Genomic DNA, 23,643 nt, shown 5'->3' with positions numbered 1-23,643 from the left:
TGGCGGATATATTACTCCAAGGTTTCTTAAAGCATGTTTCAGTGAACGCCAGCATTCCCCAATCCACTTCAACCACTTTGAGCTGATCCAGAGGTCTAAGAGAAGGGGGTGTTTTGTGATGGGTTTTGGATCCATTCACTTCAGTAGACTAACAAGTATCCAACCTATGAACGAAGGGCCATTGTTGACAGATTTCTAATTGAAACAGTCAAAAACAAATAGAAGTTTGCTAGAAGATTTTTGCCTGAAGATTACAAAGCTCTGAGTTTTAAATGAAAAAGCAACACAAAAAAAAATGTTGTGGGTCAGTCTTGACTCCTAGTGACTGCCTAGACAAGTCCCTGCAATTTTCTTGGCATCATTTTCTGAAGTAGTTTGCCATTGCCTTCTTCTTAGGGCTAAGAGGGAGGTACTGCCACAAAGTCACTCAGGTTTCCTTCATCATATCTTTGTGAAAACTGGCTTTTCAGCAAGCAATACAGTCAAGATTAAATATTGAAACATGGTATGCCAACTCCAAGGCTTTTAAAAAATAAATCTTAATCTCTAGAAACTAATGAAATATGTTGTCACATGCAAGCTCACATATGCTATTAAGATTTAATTGATGCATTAAATCTAAGGGAACATAAAAAAAATGATTAAAACTTGTTTTACTTCAGCATTTTTTTTAAACTGAAAAGTGTTCCTCATTAGTATATATGGTACTCCATTGCCCTTGAGAAGTTTAAGCAACACTGCTTAAACTTCTTATGCATGAAACAGTTTCATGCATATAAGACAGATTTTTAGATTCAAGTACATTCAGAAGTATGTCTACATAAACAAGTGGTACTGTCCAAAAATGTAGTTTTGGTCCACCAAGGAAATTTATATAATTTCTGGAATGCAGTGTACTCCCAATGGCTAAAGGATGGGGGAAAAAAATCCCAGAATAGTCAGTTTATGTTTATATATTGTAATGCCCTTTCACAGGCTTAAAACTAATTCATCTATCAGCTTTCATGGAGAAGGTAGTGGCCATAGCAAAGGTCATGCTCTATGACTACCTGCTCCAGGTACTTTAAATAAGTAAGTAAAGTTCCATACTATAGCTGGGAAAGGCAGGGAGCTTCCAAACAACCAATTTCAAAGCTACTGTTGGTGAGAAGGAAATCTGTTTACATAAATATTAGGAGAGATGGGAGGCATGTAATTTTGTATTATCCATCCATTAAATCAGATTTAAGCTTGTACAACTTTAACCACTTTATGGTGCTATAAATTCTTAACATGTTAGGCAACTTTCACCTAAAGTAGCCTTGCAAATAGATCCACACAAGCTCTCATTTCATAGACAGCACCAATTGAGAATTTTCCTCTTTTATTCTTTTATTGACAACACTGAATTTGGTTTCCTTAACCTACAAATCCTTCCATGTTACAATAAAATCCTTGCAGTCATGCACAAGATTCTTCCTGCACAAGAGTCTTTCTGCTTAGAAAGTTCTAATTTTGGAGGTGTGGGGAAATGGCTACAAACTAGGAATATATAAGACTCAGAATGTTCTCAGAATTCTAAAAGGCTAGGTTTTCCTTGCTCATGCTAAACCTTTTCTGGGAGGTTCTAACTTTAAATAATTTCTACTCACAACAGACCTATTTCGATTTAAAAAATACATCAATAAAAGTAGCAATGATTGGAGGTGATAAATATGATATTCACTGTTGTAGTACCTTGAATTTAGTAAATTAGTAGGCTAGCTTTAGATAAGGGTCTTACAAGAATGGAAGGTAGTGTCATCATTTTTTATGCCTTGGGTGGCGTCAGCCTGGAAGAGAGTTTATGACCTTTGTGCCATTTAGGAAACAAATGTTTTTAGGAAGCAAAATTAAACTTTGCTTAGCAGTGAACTGTTGGTCTGGAGTTCTGCTTGGGCAACCATCATAGTTAATTGAGTGTCCCTATTATTTTAATTGTTTTTTTGTTTAATTGTATTGTATTTTGTACTGCCCTATGCCACGTTACACATCATATGGATTGGGATGGCTTATAAATATTGATAAATAAATAAGAGAATGAAGCCAAATTCCTTTGAGGCTTCTGCTCATGCTTCTAGAGAATCTGCTTCTTTATTGAATTCATCTACTTATGGATTTTATGAAGATATCCCAGGAATGTATGAGGAAGAGCCCTTTCCTCTTTCTTATAGGAAAAAATAAATAACATATTGTATTATTTAATAAACTTACTTCGTTTTTAATCATCTATCTAACCATATTAAGGCTCCTGGTGTTCAGGCAGAAAAAAGGAGAAGGAGAGAAAACCAACCACACTGAATACTTTTGGCCTTCTTTGGGAGGAACAGCAGTATAAAAATGAAATAACAGCAAGGAAACTTGATAAAAATAATGCATCTAAAGGATAATACCTAGTCATAGGAGAAAACAGTAATTAAGCAAGCACTGATATCAAACCATCATAGAAATACCATCATAGAAGTTCTTTGTTGAAAAGAAAAAAAAATCATTTCAAATATGATACCAAAACTTGCAAGGGGAAATGGCTCTTTAAAACACAAAGAGTTTAACATTCCAGAGAGAAAGTTATCAATCCTAGTGCCTTAATTATTTACATGTTACTAATTTGGGGGGAAAATCTCAACCCTAAAATGACACATCAAAAATGGCAAAAGAAACATTGCCCTTTCTTTAGCCATGGAGTAAATGTTATATAGACTGATATAGCTACTTCACTCTTGTTGCCTAAGAAATCCCAATTCCAGAACATCTGGAGGGCACCAGGTTGGAGAACGTTGATTTAGAACAGAACTGTGTGGCCAAGGCAGTACTTTAAACAAAGGATGAATCATAATAGAGGAGGGGGAAGAGAGGTGAATTTTTTCCAGTTAACAAGGATGTATGCTGCAATGATGGAGCCATAATTAAAAACTTAAGCAACAATTTCTGCATTAAAACCGGAAAGGGAAGCCAAAAGGCCTTAATGTGATTAAAAAGTGCAGATGCCAAAACTCAAAATGCTGTACTTTGTTCTACAGTTTATTTATTCTGGATGGATTAATCCTGTTCCACTGAAATGTGTTTGCTGCATGGTCTCTGCTTATTAGGAACCCCTCCCCCTTCTGTCCTGTTCCCTATTCAAGCATGGAAATACCAAGAGACCTTTTCCTACGTATTAAGAATAAAACACATCGACTTGTAATATGACCTTCAGGTTTTAAAAGAAAGAAAATCCTATTAAAAGGCTGAAATAAACCTTGGTTATGTGCAATGCAAAATGGAAATCCTACCAAGAACATTTATTTCTTTTTTAGATTTATATCCTGCCTTTCCTTCAGGAGCTCAAGGCAGTACACATAAGTGCCCCTTCCTCCATTTTTTCTCAACCACAGAAAAGACTGGGCTGAGAGAAAGTGGTCTCAAAACACCCAGAGAGTAGACTGGAACCTGCATCTCCCCAGGGCCAGCCCAGCCTCTTATTCACTACACCACATTTGTCCACTATCTGACTCCAGAAGCTGCACAGAGATTTGGTAGCTACAGTTATGAACTACAAACAAAAATAAATTGTTTATCTTGAGTATTTAAAGTGGTTGCTTCTTTAGGTCTTGGCTTCAAACATCTGTTGTGTGTTATTGACAGGATTAACCTTTAGAAGTGGATTCCACCTGAGCATAAAATACACATATTACAATTCCATCGTGGAATTCTATATAAGCAAAAGGAGACAGATTTTCTGAACGGCCCTCCATTGCCTGCATCCGTTTGGAAAGGACAGCAGAAAAAGAATGAAATTCAGTGTTTCAGCCAAAAGAAGTCTTAAGAAAATTTATGGGAAAGGATGGGAGGCATAAAAACATATTAAGGAGCAGTGAAACAGCACTCATCGGGAGACGTGATCTTATAATTTCCACCCACACTGGCCCAAATTGGAACAGCCAACCCTTTAAAAAACACAGCTTAGCTTCAACAAGAAAAGGTAAGAGTCCAGTGCCCAGCCCTGCTGTCATAGAGAGAGAGAAGGCAAATGTGTAAGGAAAAGCAAAAAGGTTAAAGCATTTAAAAGGCAGCTCAGTGCTCTGCAGTAAAATAAAAAATGTTAAGATCTTATTATTAAATTCCACTATGTTGCAGCTTGATAAATTTAGAGGATTCCAGATTGGGAAAGGCTGGGCTATGACAGGGGTTCTCAGTGCAGAGTTCAGGATCCATTATTTAAAGTTTAGACTCACTGCAACATTAATTACGGGGTCTCTTTTTTTTTCTTTCCATGTACATGGTACGGGTACAACCTACAAAACAATGCATAGCACCACTCAAGCATCATAAACAAGATTAATAAGCTGTCAAAAAGTCATGTAACCATAAATCTCTTTCTGGCAATCACCTGCCCTTTCATTTTTGGACAGAGAGATGCTTCCTGCATCCATGTCAGGGAGGAAAAGCAGATGGACTAGCTATGAAATGTCCTTTTAGTCACAAAGGAATGGGCCTGAAGAAGAAAGGATTAACTCCTCTCTTCAGTGAGAAGGCAAGCCCATAACAAAATTTCTTCCTGTACCTATCAGGAGACCCTCTTCAGTTTCAGGTCTGCTTCTAGAGGACAACAGGAAACCTTAACCTTCCTATTGGTTCTAATTTCTGCAGTGAACCAGGAAAAAAGGGGAAAGAAGTATTTGCTCCTCTTGGCACCCCAAAACAGAGATCAAAGCAAGCAAATTCCCAAATAGCAATTTACTGTGTCAATAAGGTGTAGAAAGCCGCTTCTCCCCAAGTTGTCACTCATTAACCAGCTATGGAGTAGGCTGTGGGAGTAACTAATGAGGGAAAAGCCAATGGTAGAGGAAGAAGCCAAAATGATCCATTTTTACCAGGTAGCAAACTGCAATGTTCCTCTGGGAATTATAACTCAGCAACAACTACATAGTAATGAGGTGCAGAGGCAAGGGAGATCCAATTGCATCCAGCAACCCCCCCCCCTTTTCTCTTAGATATGGAGGTAGAGAGTAGAAATGATGCCACAGACCAGGAACTCTTGCAGCAAGAAAGCCATAATCTGCTAAATTGTTAAGGCTTGATCCACTTTTTTAACTGGAAGCTCTACCAAGCACTTTGTCCCAAAAGTACAAGGCTGTGCAGTATCAAACCAGCCCTCCCTCTCTTGACCCGGGACAAAGAGAACGGTAGGCTGGCCTGGTTGCTCCTCCAAGAACTGAAGCCACTCAAAGGAAAGTTTCTCAGCTTTTCAGGCAGGAAGGCAATGGCTGTTTAGCAGCAAGCAGACCAAACAGGAAGTGGCTGAGAAGTTCTCACCACTGTCAATTACTGTTAATGAAGTTTCTCCTAATATTTGTCTGGAATCAGCCTCGTCCTTCAACTTGAATTGGAGACACTAAGAAGCATTATTAAGAAGTATTTTTGATGGCAAGGCAGGACATACATTTAATAAACATACATATAATAAAAGCCCCTCACTGCTTCTGCATGGTTGTGTCTAGAAGTAAGGACAAGTTATGGTTTAGTGTTTTGATAAGGTTAACTGTCCTTTCCCCTTGCAATATCCTGTACTACACTTTACCCATACTGCAGTATCCAAGACAGATTCTGGAAATGTCAGTTTTGGTGAAACCCTATCTTTATTCTGTGACTGCCTTTGGTTTAGTGAAAACAGCCATTGCTTAGTAAAAAATAAACCAGTTTAATGAGATTTATGGCTGTCACTAAATAGTTCCCCCCCAAAAAAAACTGAAATGGAAACTTCCGGTGTTAAAAAAATTGGGAAGTCCAGCCCCAACACTCACTAGGACTCCTCATAATACTAAATTATCGTTTAACATCACGTCTCAATTAAGGCTCCGAAGCCAAGTATCCATCCCCAGAATGAACTGACTACATAGGCAAGACATCTTTTATGGATCCCTGACTAGGAAAGGTATTCTTCAAACTGCGAACCAAACAACATATTCCATGAAATATACAAGAAATGCACTTACACCTAGAATCATAAAATCAGAGAGCTGGAAAGGAGCCATTCAAGCAAGAAGTCCAACTTCCTATCCAGCGCAGGAATCCAAATTAAAACATCCCAAACAGATGAACCCCAGCCTCTGCTTGAATTCATTCAGTGAAGTACAACTGGTTTGGTTGTCTAAATGATCTTACCATTAGAAAAACCTTCTTAACATTTAATCAGAATCTGCCTTTTTGTAACTTTGAACTACTGTTTCAAAAGCCCTACACTCTGAAATAACGGAGAACAGAACTTGAATTTCTTCTCTGCGACATCTCTTGAGATTCCTGAAGAGTGCTATCATATCTCCCAGAGTCAATGTGACCCGATGATTCAATCAAGCTTGAGCTGGAATCCTGCTCCTTCAATCAGTTCTTCACAATTATCTGGTACAGCATATATTTTTCTCTGAGAAGACTGAATCAAAATAGGAATAAAACAGTTCATCTCATTCTTAGCTGTACCTTTTGTGATACCCTTCTATAATGCTAGGATACCTGCATGTAGTCTGGGCTTGTGACTTTTTAAAGTCTCACTTTTGTTTAGCTACCTGGATTCTTCTGCTATCTAGTATTTTTTCCCTTGTGGGAATTATTTACAATTGTGCTTTTAGTATCTCCCTTTTGAGGAACATCCACCGACCCTGGGCTCATTTTTCCATTGGCTTTTACAGCCATTAAATATTATTTGCTACTGTTCTTCATCTATTAAAACCTGCTTTCTTAAATCCGAGGTTTGTAGCTTTAGTTGTCCTGTTATCAGCAATTCTCATATGATGTGCAAATCCTACACAATTGTGAACTATACAAAATAGCTTATGTTGGGGGGGGTGTATATGTATGTGGAAGAAGCAAAGGCATGCACTGTACTGTTCTTTCTACGTAAGAAAGACATTGTTCAGAATAATGTTTACCACCTGTTCTGGTATGGTTACAACTTTATCTGACAGAAATACTTAGAGATCCTGTGCAAAGGGGAAAACAAAGCAAAGAAAAGAAGTTTCTGTTGAGCAAATTGTTAGTTTTGCTCACTGCTTATTATCTGTTGCTAGCACAAATATGGGAGCCATCCAAACAGGGGGTATAGAGAGGTATGAAGATAACACCGAAAAAGGAATGCAACAACCATTAAGTAACTATTACATCAAGTCAACTCAGCCCTGGGAAGGAAGAGGTGGTAAGAAAGAAACTCAAGATAACTCTGGCTTGATTCTGTTTGGTATAAAAGAGGCAAAAGGAAACTTTTGTCAAGCTTTCAATATTCTGTTATTATATTCTTCAACAGAAAAGCAACAATCCAGTAGTCATTCTGGAGTCCATTACCTGGCTTGGAAGGAAATGGCTGACAAGATGGCATCCTTTGAAAACATTAGCAAGGGTTTTTCTGGCACCTATAGCTGTCCTTGGAAGTGGAAACCACTGAATGAACCAAAGTATGAAGGTTCTGTATTACTCAAATTTCTCAAGCCAAAGAGGAGAATTGAGACATTTGGTACATGTTGCTGTTTGATGCCGGTTTGAACAAGCAGCTATAGTAATATTAGTTGGCTTCAGGTAGGATTTGGAAGGGAGACCATGTACCCATCACAACATTATAAGGTTGGAGGACCCACTGAATGGTAAGTAAGAATCACCCAGGGCTCTGGGGAGAGAAAAAGATAGAAAAATCAAACTTGGCCAATCCTATCATGTGCATGTACTCCACACAGCAGAAAAACCAGGAAGACTTAGCTATACAATTAAAGGGACCTACATTTGAATGTGCATACATTTTGATCAGGTGTTCATTTTGCTCCAGATCTTTGTGGGGCAGACAGCAAAAATGAAGACTTTGAGATCCAAATGATTCCTACCGCAGAATTACATGATCAGAAACAATTTCTCCTTCCCTTGTAATCTTCCTAGCAGTAACAGGGGAGAACTTCTTCATCAAGATCTAGAGTTTGGAAGGATCCTGACTAGTTACACTCAACAGATTGTTACAATTAATGAATTATGCTCACATTCAGATCAGTTTCCCCACCAATGGCAGTGCTGTCAAGGAGTTTACCCAGCAACATGTGCAATTTCTGACTACAGCAGATTTACATTCTGTATCATCTTTTACCAGATTGCAAGACGGTTTTCAGCCCAGTATATGTCAAACCTTAAGTCAAGCATAGCTATATAACTTAATTATTGGGAACTAAATAACAATAGATACTTTAAGATGATGATACTGTACTGTTAGGTAAGCTGCTTTATTGCAGATAAAATATCCTGGTTCCTAATTATTAAACCAAGCTTAGTAACCAAAGCCTGGAAAGCTATTTGATCAAAGAAAGGAACAGGTTCTGGTCTGATGGCTGCACTTTTGTTCTAGTTTGAAAAACCTAGCAACCAAATACAAGGTCAAATACCAAACTCCTATTATGATACAGGCTCCGTGAAGGGAATCTGACAGGTGTGGTCTACCATCAAGAACTTTCTTATACTGTATATGTCTAATTAGGAAACAAATGATACAAAGAGGAATATATGGAGGGATTGTCTTGCTTTCTTCTGTAAGAATAAAAGCCTACATTGAAGAAAACATTTGTTTCCATCACAAATGTCTCTTTGCAAGGCTATTACTATAAAAAAAAATTGACTACAGAAAGCTGGTACTCTCATATTTGAACCTTGAGGAAAGTAGAAATTATAAAGAATGTTTTTACAGCACTGAACACACAGCCTCAAGCTCCCTCCATGCTTTTCAGAATAAAACTAATCAGCAAGCAGGAAATTGCAGGAAAAAGACTTATGACTGACTCTGCTGTAATTGTTAAAGCAAATCTTAGTGATGATAGCACAATTACAATTATCTAGCAAATTCTTTTTATCCAACCAAGATACTGCAGGACACATACAAGGTTCCAAGGGATCTTATAAAATGGTTGTCCTATTCCCTGTCAGGAATGCTTTTTACATGACACACATGCTCACCCTGGAGTGGACTGAACTACTCTTATTAACCACATTACAGACCTGCTGCTAGAATCAAGAAATCCTTTCCATAGTAGAATCTGTGCAAACATGGAAGTTAAATTTATACATTAGGCAGCTGTCAAGGCAGGATGCAAGAGTGAAGCATGCAGTATTCAAGTTCAATTGCCTAAACCTGAAATAAACAATGTGTGATCCTCCAGGTATTTTTCAGTCTTCAGTGCTTTGCTACTGGAAATGCTAGTTGGAGCTGATGAAACTTGCAATCCAAAATATCTGAGATAGTACCAGGTTGCCTGTGGTATATTTTGGTAAAAGATTCCAATCCTATACAGGAAAAAATAGCAGAGAGATGCATGTTTGTTCCACTTTGGCTTTATGTGGCCAAGACACGTCATTCTGATTATGCCTGATCTTCTTTTCATGTTTGACAAATGACAATCCCCATGCACCCACTCCACTTGCAAGATTGAGAATGAGATTGAATGCTCATAAGGCTCACCAGGACAACCCCATAATTGGACATATTTAGACTCCAAGTATTTCTGGTTTCCAATATCACTGCTGTTGTCAGTGGATAAAAATGGGGAGAAGTTGGTGAGATAACAAACTGCAGTTCTTCCTAGAACCATACACAGTGCCACAGATAATATATAAGCATCCAAAGGTAGCTTTGATATTTGTAGAGAGTAAGAAAGATGACGTGACAGAGGTGAAATACATCTTAACTCAGTAACAGACAGATAATATTTGGAAGCAGCTCAAACATCTCCCTAACTCACTGAAGTATAAGGAGAGGTAGAAGGCGCAGCACAATCAGACTTGCACGATTCTGTTATTATAGCCAATCTCAATAAAAATAGTTTTAGTCTTCCTGTGGAGTTGATTTCTTGGTTTGGTCTACCTAATACGGCCGACAGTACTTCCTACCTGGAACTTAAGGCCTTACGCTATAGCTGATGCAGAGACTCAATTATAAAATCTATTTATTTTGAAAAAGAACTTCCAGAAGCCCACAGCTGGCAACAGAAGAAATTATGTTCACTGTCCATTTTATTCAAACATGAGGAATCAGGGAGGGTAGAAGAAGGACAAAGATTACTGATGTTCATATGTTTAATAAAAGCAAGAGAAACATGTTTCCCTATCAAATTAGTAATTTGATACTTTGTAGATTTGTACTTGCATATATAATTCATCCCAATGTGTGGCACCTATCAAAACAATAGGCAATAGACTACAATATGCAAAGGATTCCATGTATTCTGCCTTTTGGCTGACAGATGCTGGCATGTGGTAAAAGACAAAGCCACAGACAAAATTAGTCCAATACAATTAGCCATGAATACTGACTTGTACCAATGTTTACTCTTTCCAGAAATGTTCCTTACATATTTTATACTTATTTATAAAATTTATAGGGCTGCCCAATTCAATGACAAGCTTAATGTCTCCTCTGCCAAAACAACTGGAACTGGTCACAGAGAAAGGAGAACAATCACTGCAACATCATAAAGACTCCAATAATAGTCTAGCTTTAGAAGAATCCTTTTTTTTTTAGCAGTGACCATTGTAACAAGTAAAATTAAATGAAATAAAATGAATAAAATGGATGATAGAACTTCATACAAAGAAGTTATTCATGCAAGAGCAAAGTATATATACCGGAGGTGGGGATGGGGAAGACAGATCAAAGTGTTGCCTAGGAATTATGAGAGATGTACCACCAGGTTGGGAAAGGCAAATATAGAATATTCCTGAACCAAATTCCAGGGACAAATAATCATGAGAACTAGCCTGCAGCCTCATATAAAAATTATGTTGTTAAGACAGAAATTAGATTGTATTTTCATTAAAGAAAGAAAAAACACTTCAAGCGGTTCGACCTATCTATTTGAGCACCCTTGGGATGGAACCAGTGATCTTGGCTTGTACTTTCCCCCAGCTCATGGGGAATAGCACATTAGATTAGTATCATCTGCCAAACTGGCACTACCATAAAATAAAGCAACTACAACTAAACTCCATCAGGCAGACTTTTGACTTTTCTGAGAAAACTGTTTTGCCTTGCATTAAACAAAATCACTAATTTTCTCTTTGTGAATAGATGACTTTAGGAAAGTTTTTGCTAAAAATAAAAGCAGTAACTCCATCAAATCAAACTCAACTGTTGGGAATTTCATGGACACATCCAAATTGTTTTCTTGGCAACAATATGTGAGTGGTTTCCCACTGCCTTCTTTCAAGGTATTTTTTCAACTTCCCAGCCCAGCCAACAAACTTGGGACTTCTTGATGTCTCTCTACCATGTACTAAAAAGTTTGACCTTACTTAATTTTCTGAGATAAAACAAGACTGGTTAGGTGTTCCTATCTAGTGTTGTTAATATCTTTGGATAATAACAATGGTTCATATAAGTTTTATAAGTGCAGCACAAGAAATATTAAACTGAATCATTCTCAGAAAGAACAAATGAGTAAAATATTTTACTCAAGTAAAATGAGTGTGATAAAATGAACTACGTTGATTCTTCATGGATCTTCAAGGTGTACAGAAAGGGCATGGCAATCTACAAATGATAATCACAGAGATATTTCAGGATAGTCCCATTACTTTATACCTGTACATTCTTTGGTTTACTTGCATCAAAGGTAATGGGGAAACGTGGGTAAGTACTTTAATGATTCCTAATTATGAATTTCAAGTAATAATGAGTATGTCACAAAATCACCAAGTTGGAAGGTACCATTTAGGCGATCAAATCTAACACTCCTCCCTCTTCAATGCAACAATCCCAATTAAAGCATCCCTAAGAGGCAGGTGTGTGGCCACAGCTTGAAAACTTCTAATAAAGGAGATCCTGCCACCTCTCTAGATAATTGGTACCGTGCTGAATTGCTTTTTTTTTACTTTCAGGAGCCTGCTTTAAAATGGTTTGATTTAAACTAGAGGAAGGCAGATTCCAATATCATGTCTTACAAGAGATCAGGTCTTAGCCTTCTTCTACATGGTATTTGAACAGTGTTATCATATCCCCCTCAGTTGTTTTTTCCCTAAAGATACCAAGATCCTTCAATCTCTCTTCATATGGCTTAGTGTTTAGTCCCCTGTTTATGCTTAGTGCCATTTCTTGAACTAGTCCAATTTCTCTAAAATTTTCTTAAGGGGTGCTGACCAGAAATGGACACAACACTTGATATGGATTCTAACCAATAGAGAATGAAATGGAAAGCTTACTTCCCATCATCTAGAAACTATACTCAATCCATTGAGTACAATTTTTGAGCCAGATATATCCACTTCATTGTCATATCACCCAGGCCACACTTTTACATAATAAGCTAGGCTTAACAATTATAAATGTAACAACATATTTCCTAAGCTATTCAGAACTCTAATAGTTACACATCATGTTATGCTTTTATAAGGTTCGGTGCAAACATGATGTTCACAGTGAATGACATTTAATCATGGTTTGATGGATTAACTGATCCTGAGAACACAGTGACAATATTGCTCTGTCCCTAGAGACCACTGAACCTTGAAATGGAAATACTTATTAGTACATGCAAAACAAAAACATTCAAGTAGCTATACATCCCTGGCTGCCATTATATCTAAAAGCTCAAGCCATGGTTTGAGATGATACTGGGCTTGAAGCATTGGCATCACTACAATATTTGGCCTCAAATATTACATACAAGTAGGAACTATATTTTGGGGGTGATTAAATAATCTTACTTCATCAGCAATCACCTTACTAATTAAAAGGAAATGTATGCTGATGAGTTATTCAGTAAAGTAATTAATAAGTTATTCATGAAGTATTTATATGGGTATAACATAAAAAACAGTTTTAAGTTCTGCAGGAGGAAGAAAATTATTTTCCTTTTCACTTTCTCAGCTGCTGGGTGCTAAACAATTTAACCCCTTACTTTGGTTAGATTCACAGATTAAACGGATCAGGGTTTCACAACTATTATTGGCCTGAGGACCACAATGGGCTTTGCATGGTATTTTGACAGCTATATCTGAGATGTGGATAAGGCCAATTTATTTATATTTTATCCATTTCTTTACTTTTTTATTGTATGCAATTATTTTATTATTAACCTCTTCTACTGATTGAAAAAAGCAGCTGGTTTGTATAGCATATGAAAAAGCACATGCTTCTATCTATCCCAGGCTGAGGCCATGGGGAAAGAGAAGACAAACGATTTTTCTTTCCAGTAATACAGGTGACTAGAAAGAGTCTTAGTGTTGCAGTTCCTCTTTACCAACCTTCTTAAAAATTATTTTTAGAAAAATACCTGGCACTTATTATTCTTTTTGAAGGGGTAGAGAAGCAAATAGGTTGGGAAACCTCAGACAGGAGTGGAGAAAGGTATATTTGGGGTGGAAAAAAAACAGAAAAGCCAGACAGAAATACAGGGAGATGGAGGAATATTCAGGATGCCAAAGGAACACTGTCAGAAGCAGCAGAGAATAGATAGGAGAGGCGAGCCAAAGGGAAAAGCAGCAACTGTGATGGCAAAAAGATGTGGTTGTGAATGGCAATATAATTGGATAAGCTGAGTTGAAGAGAAGACTGAGGGATGGGAGGAAGAGGAAAGTGGTCATCATAGATTGCATTCAACATCCTGCCAGACCAATGCTACTCGGCAGATGCATTTTCTCTATTAGTGCTAGGATGATGGGGAAGGGACAGTTGGGGGTGAGCAGCAGTACAGAAGGAAGGGGCTCAGGTGAATATTCCAAAAGTCCCACCCAGAATTTTTCATGCCTGAAGCCAAAAATAGCCAAGAGGTTCTAGATCTCATTTAATCCAGACCAAACTGACATGGCTGAACCCTGAGCCACAATGTGTTTGTTTCATGCACAGAACGAAACACATTTTCCATTTTACGCACACCTGTACTACTCTTTGTTTGAGGGCATTCAGAGCATAGCTACATTGGGAAAACATTACTACACTTGATTGTGTGACTGAGAAAGTATAAAAAACTAAAGAGATAAAAAATTTATACTGCTTTTCCTTAAAGCCTGTGGCATGATCCAATTGTGTCTCATTCCTTCTGGAGCAAAATCCAAGCATGAAGATCTAATTTAATCACATAGTCCTCACATTTTGTTCTTCTCTTTATTTTTCCCTATTACTCTGTGAATAACTTTATGTGAGTTTTCAATCTTTGAGGCATGGACCATTCCATTCTTTGTAAATTGTCCAGTTGAAAGGATGGTGTTATACAAAAAATACCAAATTGCTAAATAAATGGTATAATTAAGCCTCACAAACATTGTTCACACTTCTACTAACTGGTCTTGATAATTTTAATCTTTAAATAAACACGGTGTCACTGACCTTCAATCACTAACTGAGAAGCAGTTTATATGTTCAAAATAATAATAATTCTAAGAACAATTGGCAAAGCTCCTTTTTTATTGCAGCAATTTAGACTGGAGGTTACATGACTATTATTTATGAGATGATAATTTTCTAGAATAGGGAGGACTTTCTTTTCTTGTGTGAATTTCCTCAACCTGCAGACAGTGGCAATCCAGTTTTACTACTTATTCTTCCTGAAGGAATAGAATGGCAAAGACTTTGAGCTGTGTCTTCTCCTCACCTTCCACTTCTCCTCCAGTCTCCTCAGTTCAAGGCTGATGACAGCATTTTTGGAAATCATCCTCAAGGTTAGGATGGGTTTTAACAATGTTATGATTCACAATGCTGATAAAAACATTAACTCTTCAAGACTTTGAATTATCTTCATAAAGCCAAGAAAGTTGCCAACCACTTGTTGGTGCTGTGAAATTGACAGACTTAACTGGATGGAAGGAGATAAAGTCAGTCTCCAGTAAGCAGCAGACACTTCTAAACCTAATTTGTTGCTTCAGTGACAAGTGATACCTCAAAATTAGAACTGTTAAGCCTCAAGCCATATCTGAATCATCACCTTGACTTTTGGGATGGGGACAGGGAGCAGAGATTGTTGCCAAGATTAAAAAACAGATTAAACTGGAGAGAATTACCTCTCCTCTTTTTAAAACGAAATTAAACTATATTCAGAAGTGTAATTTTCCTACACATGATAAGGTGACAAAGATCAAGTGGTAAACTAAACAACCATCATCTCTCCAAGTAAGAATCTGCATTCTGCAAGTATAGCTGTTGCCAAGCAGGTACCAACAGAACAGACATTACTGAGTACTTCAAGTTTGTTGATGGTGAAAAATAAGTACCATGACAGGCATATTCCACCAGAATGTCTCTAACGTAAGCAAGCATTTGAATAGGCTTGTCTATGGAGGAAAAATCCTATAGGCTCATACCATTAAAGGGAAATCACCTCTAAATGTACCAAATTATATATGTTGTTATTCTCTACAACTAATGGCAGGTATTTCTGGATGCACCTGCTCGAACCCATTTGTGCTCAAAGAAAATGGGCTAAAAATAGCTTTAACACAGATCTATGTTTATTACCTCTCTGATTCCATTTTGGAAGGTTCTGTCTTGAAGCACAGGAAGATGGCTGAGTAGTGCTGCAATTGCTGCATGTCAAAATCAGCACAAGTAAGGTTCAGCTTCTCCCAGAATGATCTCAGTTTTTCCTTCTATCTCCGTAGCATACATGTTACTTAGTGGATTATTCTCCAATATTCTGCTTGAGATAACACTGCACACTAAAGCAATAGGAAAAGACAGAATTTTGCGATGGAGTTATATGCCCTAGTATTTCCAACATAAAGTCTTTCCAGCTAATGCCTGAATAGATATACTGGTTACTGCCACAAACAGAGCGGAAGGAGGGATGCTAACTAATCCTTTTACAAGCATTTTCCAAAATGAACTATTATGCCCATGAACCATTTTATATGCTGCCGACGTATGCTAAATGGCCGCATCCCGGATTGTGGCAATTAACAGGAAGGAAGCCAGTGTGCCAACTTTCATATATCTGCTATCTGAAGGCAATTATCCTCTGCCATAGATAAGCATTATAAATGGCTATTAGGAACCCTGTAACATACTCAGGGAAAGCTGCTAGATTCTTTATTGATCTAACTGTCCCTTAATAGAGGCAGCCTGGCCCACTGGAACTGAAACCTCACTTTACTCTTCATTTCCTTCATTAAAGTCAGGTCCTCCCTCCCCCTATCAAGCTTGATTCCTGCCGACTACCTGGACATGGACCTGTTATTTCTTTGGCAACTATGCACAAGTGGTTTACCACTCACTTTTTGCAAGTTATTTTTTGACTTGCCACTCTAGTCTCTACAGTTCTCAGATTTCCTCGTGGTCTCATAACCAGATCAGATTCTGCTTAGCTTCTCAAGATCAGCCAAGGCTGGTTAGGTGCTGCCATCTAGCAGGCCAGTTACTCTTTTGTATTTAAGAAACTCAGAAACATAGGACCAAGACCAGTTAAAAAGAGGAAGAGAAAATGCAAAACAAGCTGACATTATTCCTTGATCATAATGTTTCCCTATGCATGTATCTTGGAAAACTAGCCAATGTCTTTATTTTCTAAAAAATATCTATGGGGCTCAGAAATACTATTGCAAATAAAGACAACCAAATTTAAATATGAATTAATTAAAATAACCTAAAACACATGAAAGAGAAATTTCCAAGGGGAATTTCTAAATTGCTGCCCACCTTTTCTTAAAATAAAAGAAGTTTTAAAAGATAAAACCCTGCCTCTGGAGTCATGCAGGCTCCATTACTGGAGGTTTTCAGGCAATGGTTGGACGGCCACTTTTCTGGCATGGTATGAATATTCCCCTGCCCTAGGCAGGGGACTGAAGTAGATGATATCCAAGAGATCTTTTAATCCCATGAGTCTGTGAAAGGGTCTACAGAAACCATCAGAATTAGGGGTGGTCTCACAACTACAGCCAATAGGACTTTTCAATTTTTAAAACATATTTAGGTAAAAATGGTATGGGGAGAGAAAAAAAAATACATAAGAACAAAAATCACCAGAGTTCATAAATATCTGGAAAATGTCATTGATCTGCAGGAACATCTCCAAAATGTGTGTTTCTAAGTTAAAAAGGAAGAACATGTTATAAAAGTGTGTGTGTGTGGGGGTCTCATATGCAAAATCCTGTCTGCATATTATACTTCTGAGGACAGAGACTTGATTTTTAACTTACATCACATCACAGTGTTTTAATTTGAAAATGAAAAAGAACATATACAGTATAGGAAAGTGGCCCAGGCCACCAAGGAAAAGTATACACAGATAGCCTAGAACTGTAGTAAAGTGTCAGGAAAGACAAAGTTTGGAATGAAGTGAAGCTAGCAAACATTAAAAACAACGGAAATGGTTTCTTTAGATATGTTCAAAATAGAAATGAAGAGAGATAGCATAATGGCTACTCAATGAAGATGACAAAATGTTAATCTCAACTAAGGAAAAACAGAGCTTTTAATATTAATATTTTAATTATTTGAATAAAGAGATCAATGACATACTTATCAAATTTGCAAATAACACAGAATTGAGCAGGATAAATAATATCCTAAAAGACAGAAATAAAATTCAAAATTATCTTGATAGGTTAAAGAAATGTTTCAAAAGGAACAGAATGAAATTTAATAAAAACAACAGCAAAGTTCCTCATTTAGGAAACAAAAAATCACCTCCCTTCACCAAGAATTAAGCCAATTCTAGTCTTAAGTTCTAGTCTAGCTTGTATAAACTCAGCCTGGATACTTCTGTTTATAGTTCAATGTGTTGTGAGAACCCATAAAATTGGGTAAACTATGGTTCAGTTGCCCATAGGTAATAATGTCATATATCTCCTCACCCCAGTATTTCCAAAACTCTCTTAATTTTACCTTTAGTACTTCATATGTAATTTATGCCACTGACTGTCTGAACTGCCATTTGTTGTGTCCTTATGCAAGGACATGTCTGGAGGAGGAAGAGGGAAAGGAGGAGGACCACGTGATTCTACCAAACTTTCTGTACCAGTTGAATCAGGCTCCAGGGCAAGACCTGAGTTAGACTCAGTATTCCCTATGACTGATTTAGTCCTACTAGCATGGTCACTCTGCCACTGGATCAAATATCAGAAGCCAGAGACGTACTAAACTGTTTGTTTGCAAGAAGATACTTTGGGAATAAACTCTACTCAGCAGTAATTCAGAATCCCTGTATAAGTCTGCAGCCTGGTTAGGATTACCAAGCACCAGCTGAGTTAAGGTTTGTTAACATAATACATCTGGATGGCCTTCAGCCAGATCAGGCTTAACAAGCACCAGATGAATCAGGGCAGAGTAATTGCAGCCTCCAGATAAAGCTTTCTGCTTGAGGATAACTCATGATCATAAAACTATGTGGTCAGTTACCCCTGCCTCCTGTATTCTGATTCCCTGACAGACCTCTGTACTGTACAAACCCTTTATAACCTGGAGCCTGATCTTTGAACTTTATCTTTGCACTGCAACTCCTTTGTAAAATAGACTTTGGACCATAACTATGCTTCTGAGATTCCCTGACTCTTTAAAGGAAATCTCTTTAAGTTATATACAATGAGTGGGGAGCTGTCTACGCAAGAAAATGAATAGCCTAACCTGAACCTTAAACCTAGCCAACTATGTTGACTATGGTAATATTGCAATATCCCAGAAATTGTTTTTTATATATGCAAGTTAAAAATACTCAAATGATTGATATTACATAGGGCTGGAACTCATCTGCTGATTTTGCTCAATCACATCAAGTCCTAATAGCAATTCATACCAATGGCTGTCATCTCATGGATGTTGTCATGCAAGTTAAGATTTTAGGGTGTGCCTGGGTAGAGAGTTGATTGAATCTTGTTTACTTCAGATGAAAGCCTCTTGGATTATATACAGAAGATATTCTAAAATTTCAATGTTAATTTTGAATCTCACCTTACCTATTTACTCTGAGCACAGGGATATGCATATTTATCCATCTGATGAAAACACAGTTTGAATGAAGAAGCACCTTCCACTCTGTGTCAACTTTTTAACTTACATTATGCTTAACAGCAGTATTCCTCAGATATGCTAACTCATAAAAGTGAGATGGGTAGCTATATAAATCGAATGAATAAATAAATATATGAATACCTGAAATACACAAATCAATGAAATTAAATAGAAACCTCTTTCATTCAAAATAGAGCAAATCTAGTATTGTAAGCAAATGTACAAAGGAGTTCACCAAAACAGAGTCCTATTTTTAAGAACATGTTTAAAGAATAAGCATTATAAGTATTTGACATTTAATTCAATTGGGCTTGCTCTAAAAAGTATGCAGCTTAAAACAGAGCTAAAGTTTGTTATTAAAATACCTGCAACATTATCCCAAGTAGAAATATTTTGGGTGCAGTCATTATAAATTGTTGCTGTTTAAATCTTACAAGCAGCCCTTTCCATCACAGGATTAGAGGTTACTTTGTTTGATTTCCGAAGGGCACAACTAATATAAAATCTCAACATAAAATTAAGAGAATGTCTCTGAAGCCTCCTCTCTTCCAATTCTAAGAAGGGTATTTGCTTTCTTGCATCTATGCTAAACAATTAAATCAAAAGATCAAGAAAATGACCCAGTAAACCAAAGCAGCATATCTAACGGAAAAGGTTACAATATTAAGAGGGTTTGAGTTCAAGGGAAAATAAGGGGAGGCATTACAGAGCTGTATAAAATTGTTCAAGGGAAAATAAGGGGAGGCATTACAGAGCTGTATAAAATTATGCAAAAAATGGTAAATATGGACAGGGGAAAAAAAAGAATTCATAAGGGCGAAATGACATCAGGAGGAGTTTAGAACAGACAAAAAGAAACACTATGTAACACAAGTCATAATTGAACTATGGAATTCAAAGCCACAAGGCGCAGCAAGGCCCCTAATCTGGACAGCTTCATGGGAGAATTAACCAAGTGCATGGAGGATAAGGCTAACAATGGCTACTAGATTATCTTCAGTATCTGAGACAGTAAGGTTCAAACTGTAGCAATTGCTTGGGGACACAAGCAGAAGCATGTTAATGAGTACAACTTGCTTGTAGGCTAACCAAAGACACATGTTTGGCACTGTTGGAACAGAAAGCTGGACTAGGTCAGATCTTTATTTGATCCAGCACAATCCAATAAAAAAATAAAAGTTGCAGTATGATGTTATACATTAGGATGAGGAATGCAAAATCTGCAACATAAATAAATCCAGCTCTGCATGCCCAGAGCTACGCTATGACCTTTATAGGTATATCTTAATATTTCAGACAGCTGCATGACTAAAATCTAACAAAACTGTCCATACCTTTTAGCCAAACCTCCTTTATCATTCCCAAATCCACAATTACCAGGACCCCCCATCTTTAACTTCACTGGCCTTGGTGGAACTTCTGAGCAAATATGCACAGGACTGCACCAAGTACCCATAAGTGTTGCAACAAACATACAGTGTAAAAATTCAGTTCAGGGACACATCAGCCCAGCAACTTCCATCTCTTCTCTGAGAAACCTGAAATGCTGCAATTCTAATCAGACTAATCTGAAAGGGACTTACTAAACTTAATGGTTCCCTCCTAAGGAAGCCTGATCAGAATCAAGCTAATCAATTCACCAGCAGCTACAAAACAACTATGGCAAAGATAAATGTTCTTTATTGCGCTCTTGTCTTTTCTCAAAAAAATCCTTTAATACATTCAGAAGGGAAACTAACGACCAGCCTGGGAGTACATCTCATTGGCCTAGCTCGCCGACACATGATTGTATGCACAATTGTTGCACAATCCGCTTTGGCTGTTGTTTTCTTTCCTCCTCCTTAAAAAGGCGACATCGGCAGCGTTTCTTACCCGTTCGCAAAGAGGGACCAACCTTTCTTTCAGGTCACGTTAAGCGAGGCCTCCAAGGAAGGGGGGGGGGGGTCCCAGCCCTGCGCAGAAGCCCATCCACTCGCCCCCGCCCACCTCCAGGGACCTGGGCCGCGGCCCTGACAGGTTGGGTCCGGAAAGCTTCCCCCCTCCAGCCCCAAGCAGCACCCAGGCCCGAGAAGGGGAAGACGCTGACCAGCCCCCGTCCCCCCGCCGGCGCTCCGGCGAAAGGAAGGCCGTGCAGGAGACGAGCTGGGGAGTGCACAAGACGCCGCCCGGCCGCCGGCCCGCTTTCCATGCGAAGGGCGCCTTGCCCCAGCGGCCCCCGGAAAATGGCTGCCGCTGGAGCCGAACCCTTTCAGGCAGAGCGGCTGCAGCAGAGCGCGCCTCCAGACCCGCCGGCCGCGGGGAGTGGTTGCCATCCGGGGGAGGAAGCGGCGGGAACGGGGCTTTCGAGGCGGAGGCCGCCCTTTACCTTTGAATTTGAGCTCGTGCTGCGGCTCCAGGCTCAAGACCTGCTCAGCTTTCGCCATGTTGGCTCCCGCTCCTCCTCGGCGGCGGTTGAGGCGCCAAGCGGGGCCGGAGGGAGAGCGGAGCGAGCGCCAGGGACGGCCTCAAGAGAAGGGAGCCGCGGCGGCAATCCGGGCGGGCGGGCGAGCGAAAAGAGGTGCGGCGAGGGACGGCGGGACCCGCTGGAGGCTGGGCACGGCCAGGGAATGAGCCGGCGCGCGCCCAGCACGCAAGCTGACGCTTCCCACCCTCGCGAGGAGGCGGGGAGGACGCTGCAGCACGGGCGGGCCGGGGAGGGGAAGGGCAAAAGGGGAGCTGCAAGCTGACGTCTCCCGCTGGCCCGGGAGGGGTCGCAAGGCCGCCTCTCTTTCCTCAGGGGAAGGGGAGTTTGCGCGTAACGCGCGAGGGGCTTTGAGGCAGAAGAGGAGGCGCGCAGGCGCTGCGCCGGCCTGAGGGGCGCCAAGCCATCGTGGCGCGCAAGTGGGAGCGCGTGCGGGGGGGGGAAGGGGCGGGGGGAGGAAGGAGGGCGCTTGTAAAACGCCGCAGTCCCGGCGAGGGAGCGTTAGAACAAGTCCGGGCGCGGGGACGGGTTTTCTCTCCCGAAGGGGAACGATGCCTCGCCTGGTGGGAAATCGGGTTTGCGAACTCGACTCTTGGCGTGCAAGCGTGTAAGCTCTCTCCTGGGGAATGGAGTAAAACCCTCAAGAACCCCGGAACGAAAACGGGGAGGTGAGGATTGTTCTTGTGGAAAGCTGGAAGGCCCGCCCGGCTGAAGAGGGAGCCGGACTGAGGCATCGCTGGAGAGAACCTTTTCTGAGCCCGTTCAGTGCTTGGGTTGTAATTCCAGTTCTCCCCAAACCTCAAAATGTGTAGGCGGCATCCCATAGAAGTCTCTCTGAATTTACTGTTGGTCACCCTAGCTGTCAGGACAATGACTTGGAGTTAATGCAGTTTGTTTCCTCATCAGACGTTTGCATCAGAAAGAAAGGACAAAGTGGACCCCCAACCATTGGGGTTCAATTGGTTGCCAAATTTGAATTGTTTCATCTATGGGTTGATTGACCTTATTGGAAGCTATGGAGGGTTGCACTTGGTTGGTTATGTCGATGGGATTCCTCCAAGAAGCTGTAGAAAGTTAAAAATTCATGGAAGAAGGTAATGGCAAACTACCTTGTGTTTTTGCAAGAAAAGTCTAAAGATTTATTTATAAGGGTTCCAGCAGTTAAGTTCAATTTGAAGGAGACTTTTACTTTAACCTGTATTTAAATAAAGACTAATAGTTTTTATAATAATACCATTGTATTATTATATATTATTATAACACAAATAACACTAATAATAATAATAATTAATAGTAATAAGTATGGAACAGGCTTCCCCGTTTCCAAGTCTGTTAAAACCATACTATTCAACTGTGCCATTGGCTCTAGTTGACCATGGGCATCTATCTTTGAGGTGTGTGAGGAAATTGCATTTTTATTAGCCTGATTTTTTTTATTTTGTTTTGTTTTGTTCTTGCTTTATCGCTCACTGTCCAGAGCCTTAATCATTAGGGAAGTCTTCAGATATTACAAATAGTGTTTTCTGTTATTTATGGCCAGGTTGGTGGGGAGTTTCCCAAGCTGATGGTCCTTGGGGACTTCAACTTGCCTTCCTTGGAGATGGAGTCAGAGGTGGCTCAGGAGTTCATGGTCACCATAACAGTCATGGATCTGACCAAAGTTTCAAGGTTCTGACATGTGACAATGGTCATACACTAGATCTCATTTTCTTGTTGGAGCAGTGGTAATGTGTTCTGAAGTTGAGGGAGACTATCACTCCTCTGTCATGGACATATTCTCTGTTGGCCCTGAAGTTCTCTGATGTTTCCACTCTCATGCTGCAGGGAGGCTGGACTTGTTTGGTTGGTCTGCCCCAGGTGACTGATGAACTCAGGTTACAGAGGGAGCTTGGGGTTGTCCCTGAAGGTCTGGTGCACAGTCCAGTAGAGGCCTTGGCCACTGCCTGGAATGTGAGGACAGTAGAGACTTTGGATTGGACTGTTTCCATGTGGTCTCCCTTTCCCTGTGGATCCTGAAATTCTCCTTGGCTTACCGAGGAGTTGAGAGAGATGAAATGGTGAAAAGAAGCCTAGAGCACCACTGAAAGACAATATGGAATAAATCGAACCGAGCATGAGCTAGAGCTGCTATTAGGGCCTAACTTGTGATGGTAAGGGAGGCAAAATGCCAGGATTTCTCTACCTAATTTGCATCCACAAGTAGTCACTCAGCTGCCCTGTTCAAGGCAACCTGGAC

At 39.5% G+C, this 23,643-nt stretch overlaps 1 protein-coding gene across 1 annotated transcript in view; it reads right to left on the bottom strand.

Annotated features, from left to right (window-relative positions):
* The window catches only part of VAPB (VAMP associated protein B and C), a 54,770-nt gene extending 33,067 nt beyond the window's left edge, over positions 1–21,703 (bottom strand). Inside the window, exon 1 of the mRNA XM_088153101.1 lies at positions 21,312–21,703. Coding sequence (XP_088009227.1) covers positions 21,312–21,369 — 58 coding nt within the window. The 5' untranslated portion in view covers positions 21,370–21,703. The remainder of the gene's footprint in view (positions 1–21,311) is intronic.
* Between the last annotated feature and the right edge of the window lie 1,940 nt (positions 21,704–23,643).

Source organism: Python bivittatus, unplaced genomic scaffold, assembly GCF_059951505.1.
Source record: "Python bivittatus isolate LINGU-HERP-01145 unplaced genomic scaffold, Pbiv_v1 ctg000700_np1212, whole genome shotgun sequence".
NCBI classification, from domain to species: domain Eukaryota; kingdom Metazoa; phylum Chordata; class Lepidosauria; order Squamata; family Pythonidae; genus Python; species Python bivittatus.
This window is presented reverse-complemented; position numbering and strand designations above follow the sequence as displayed.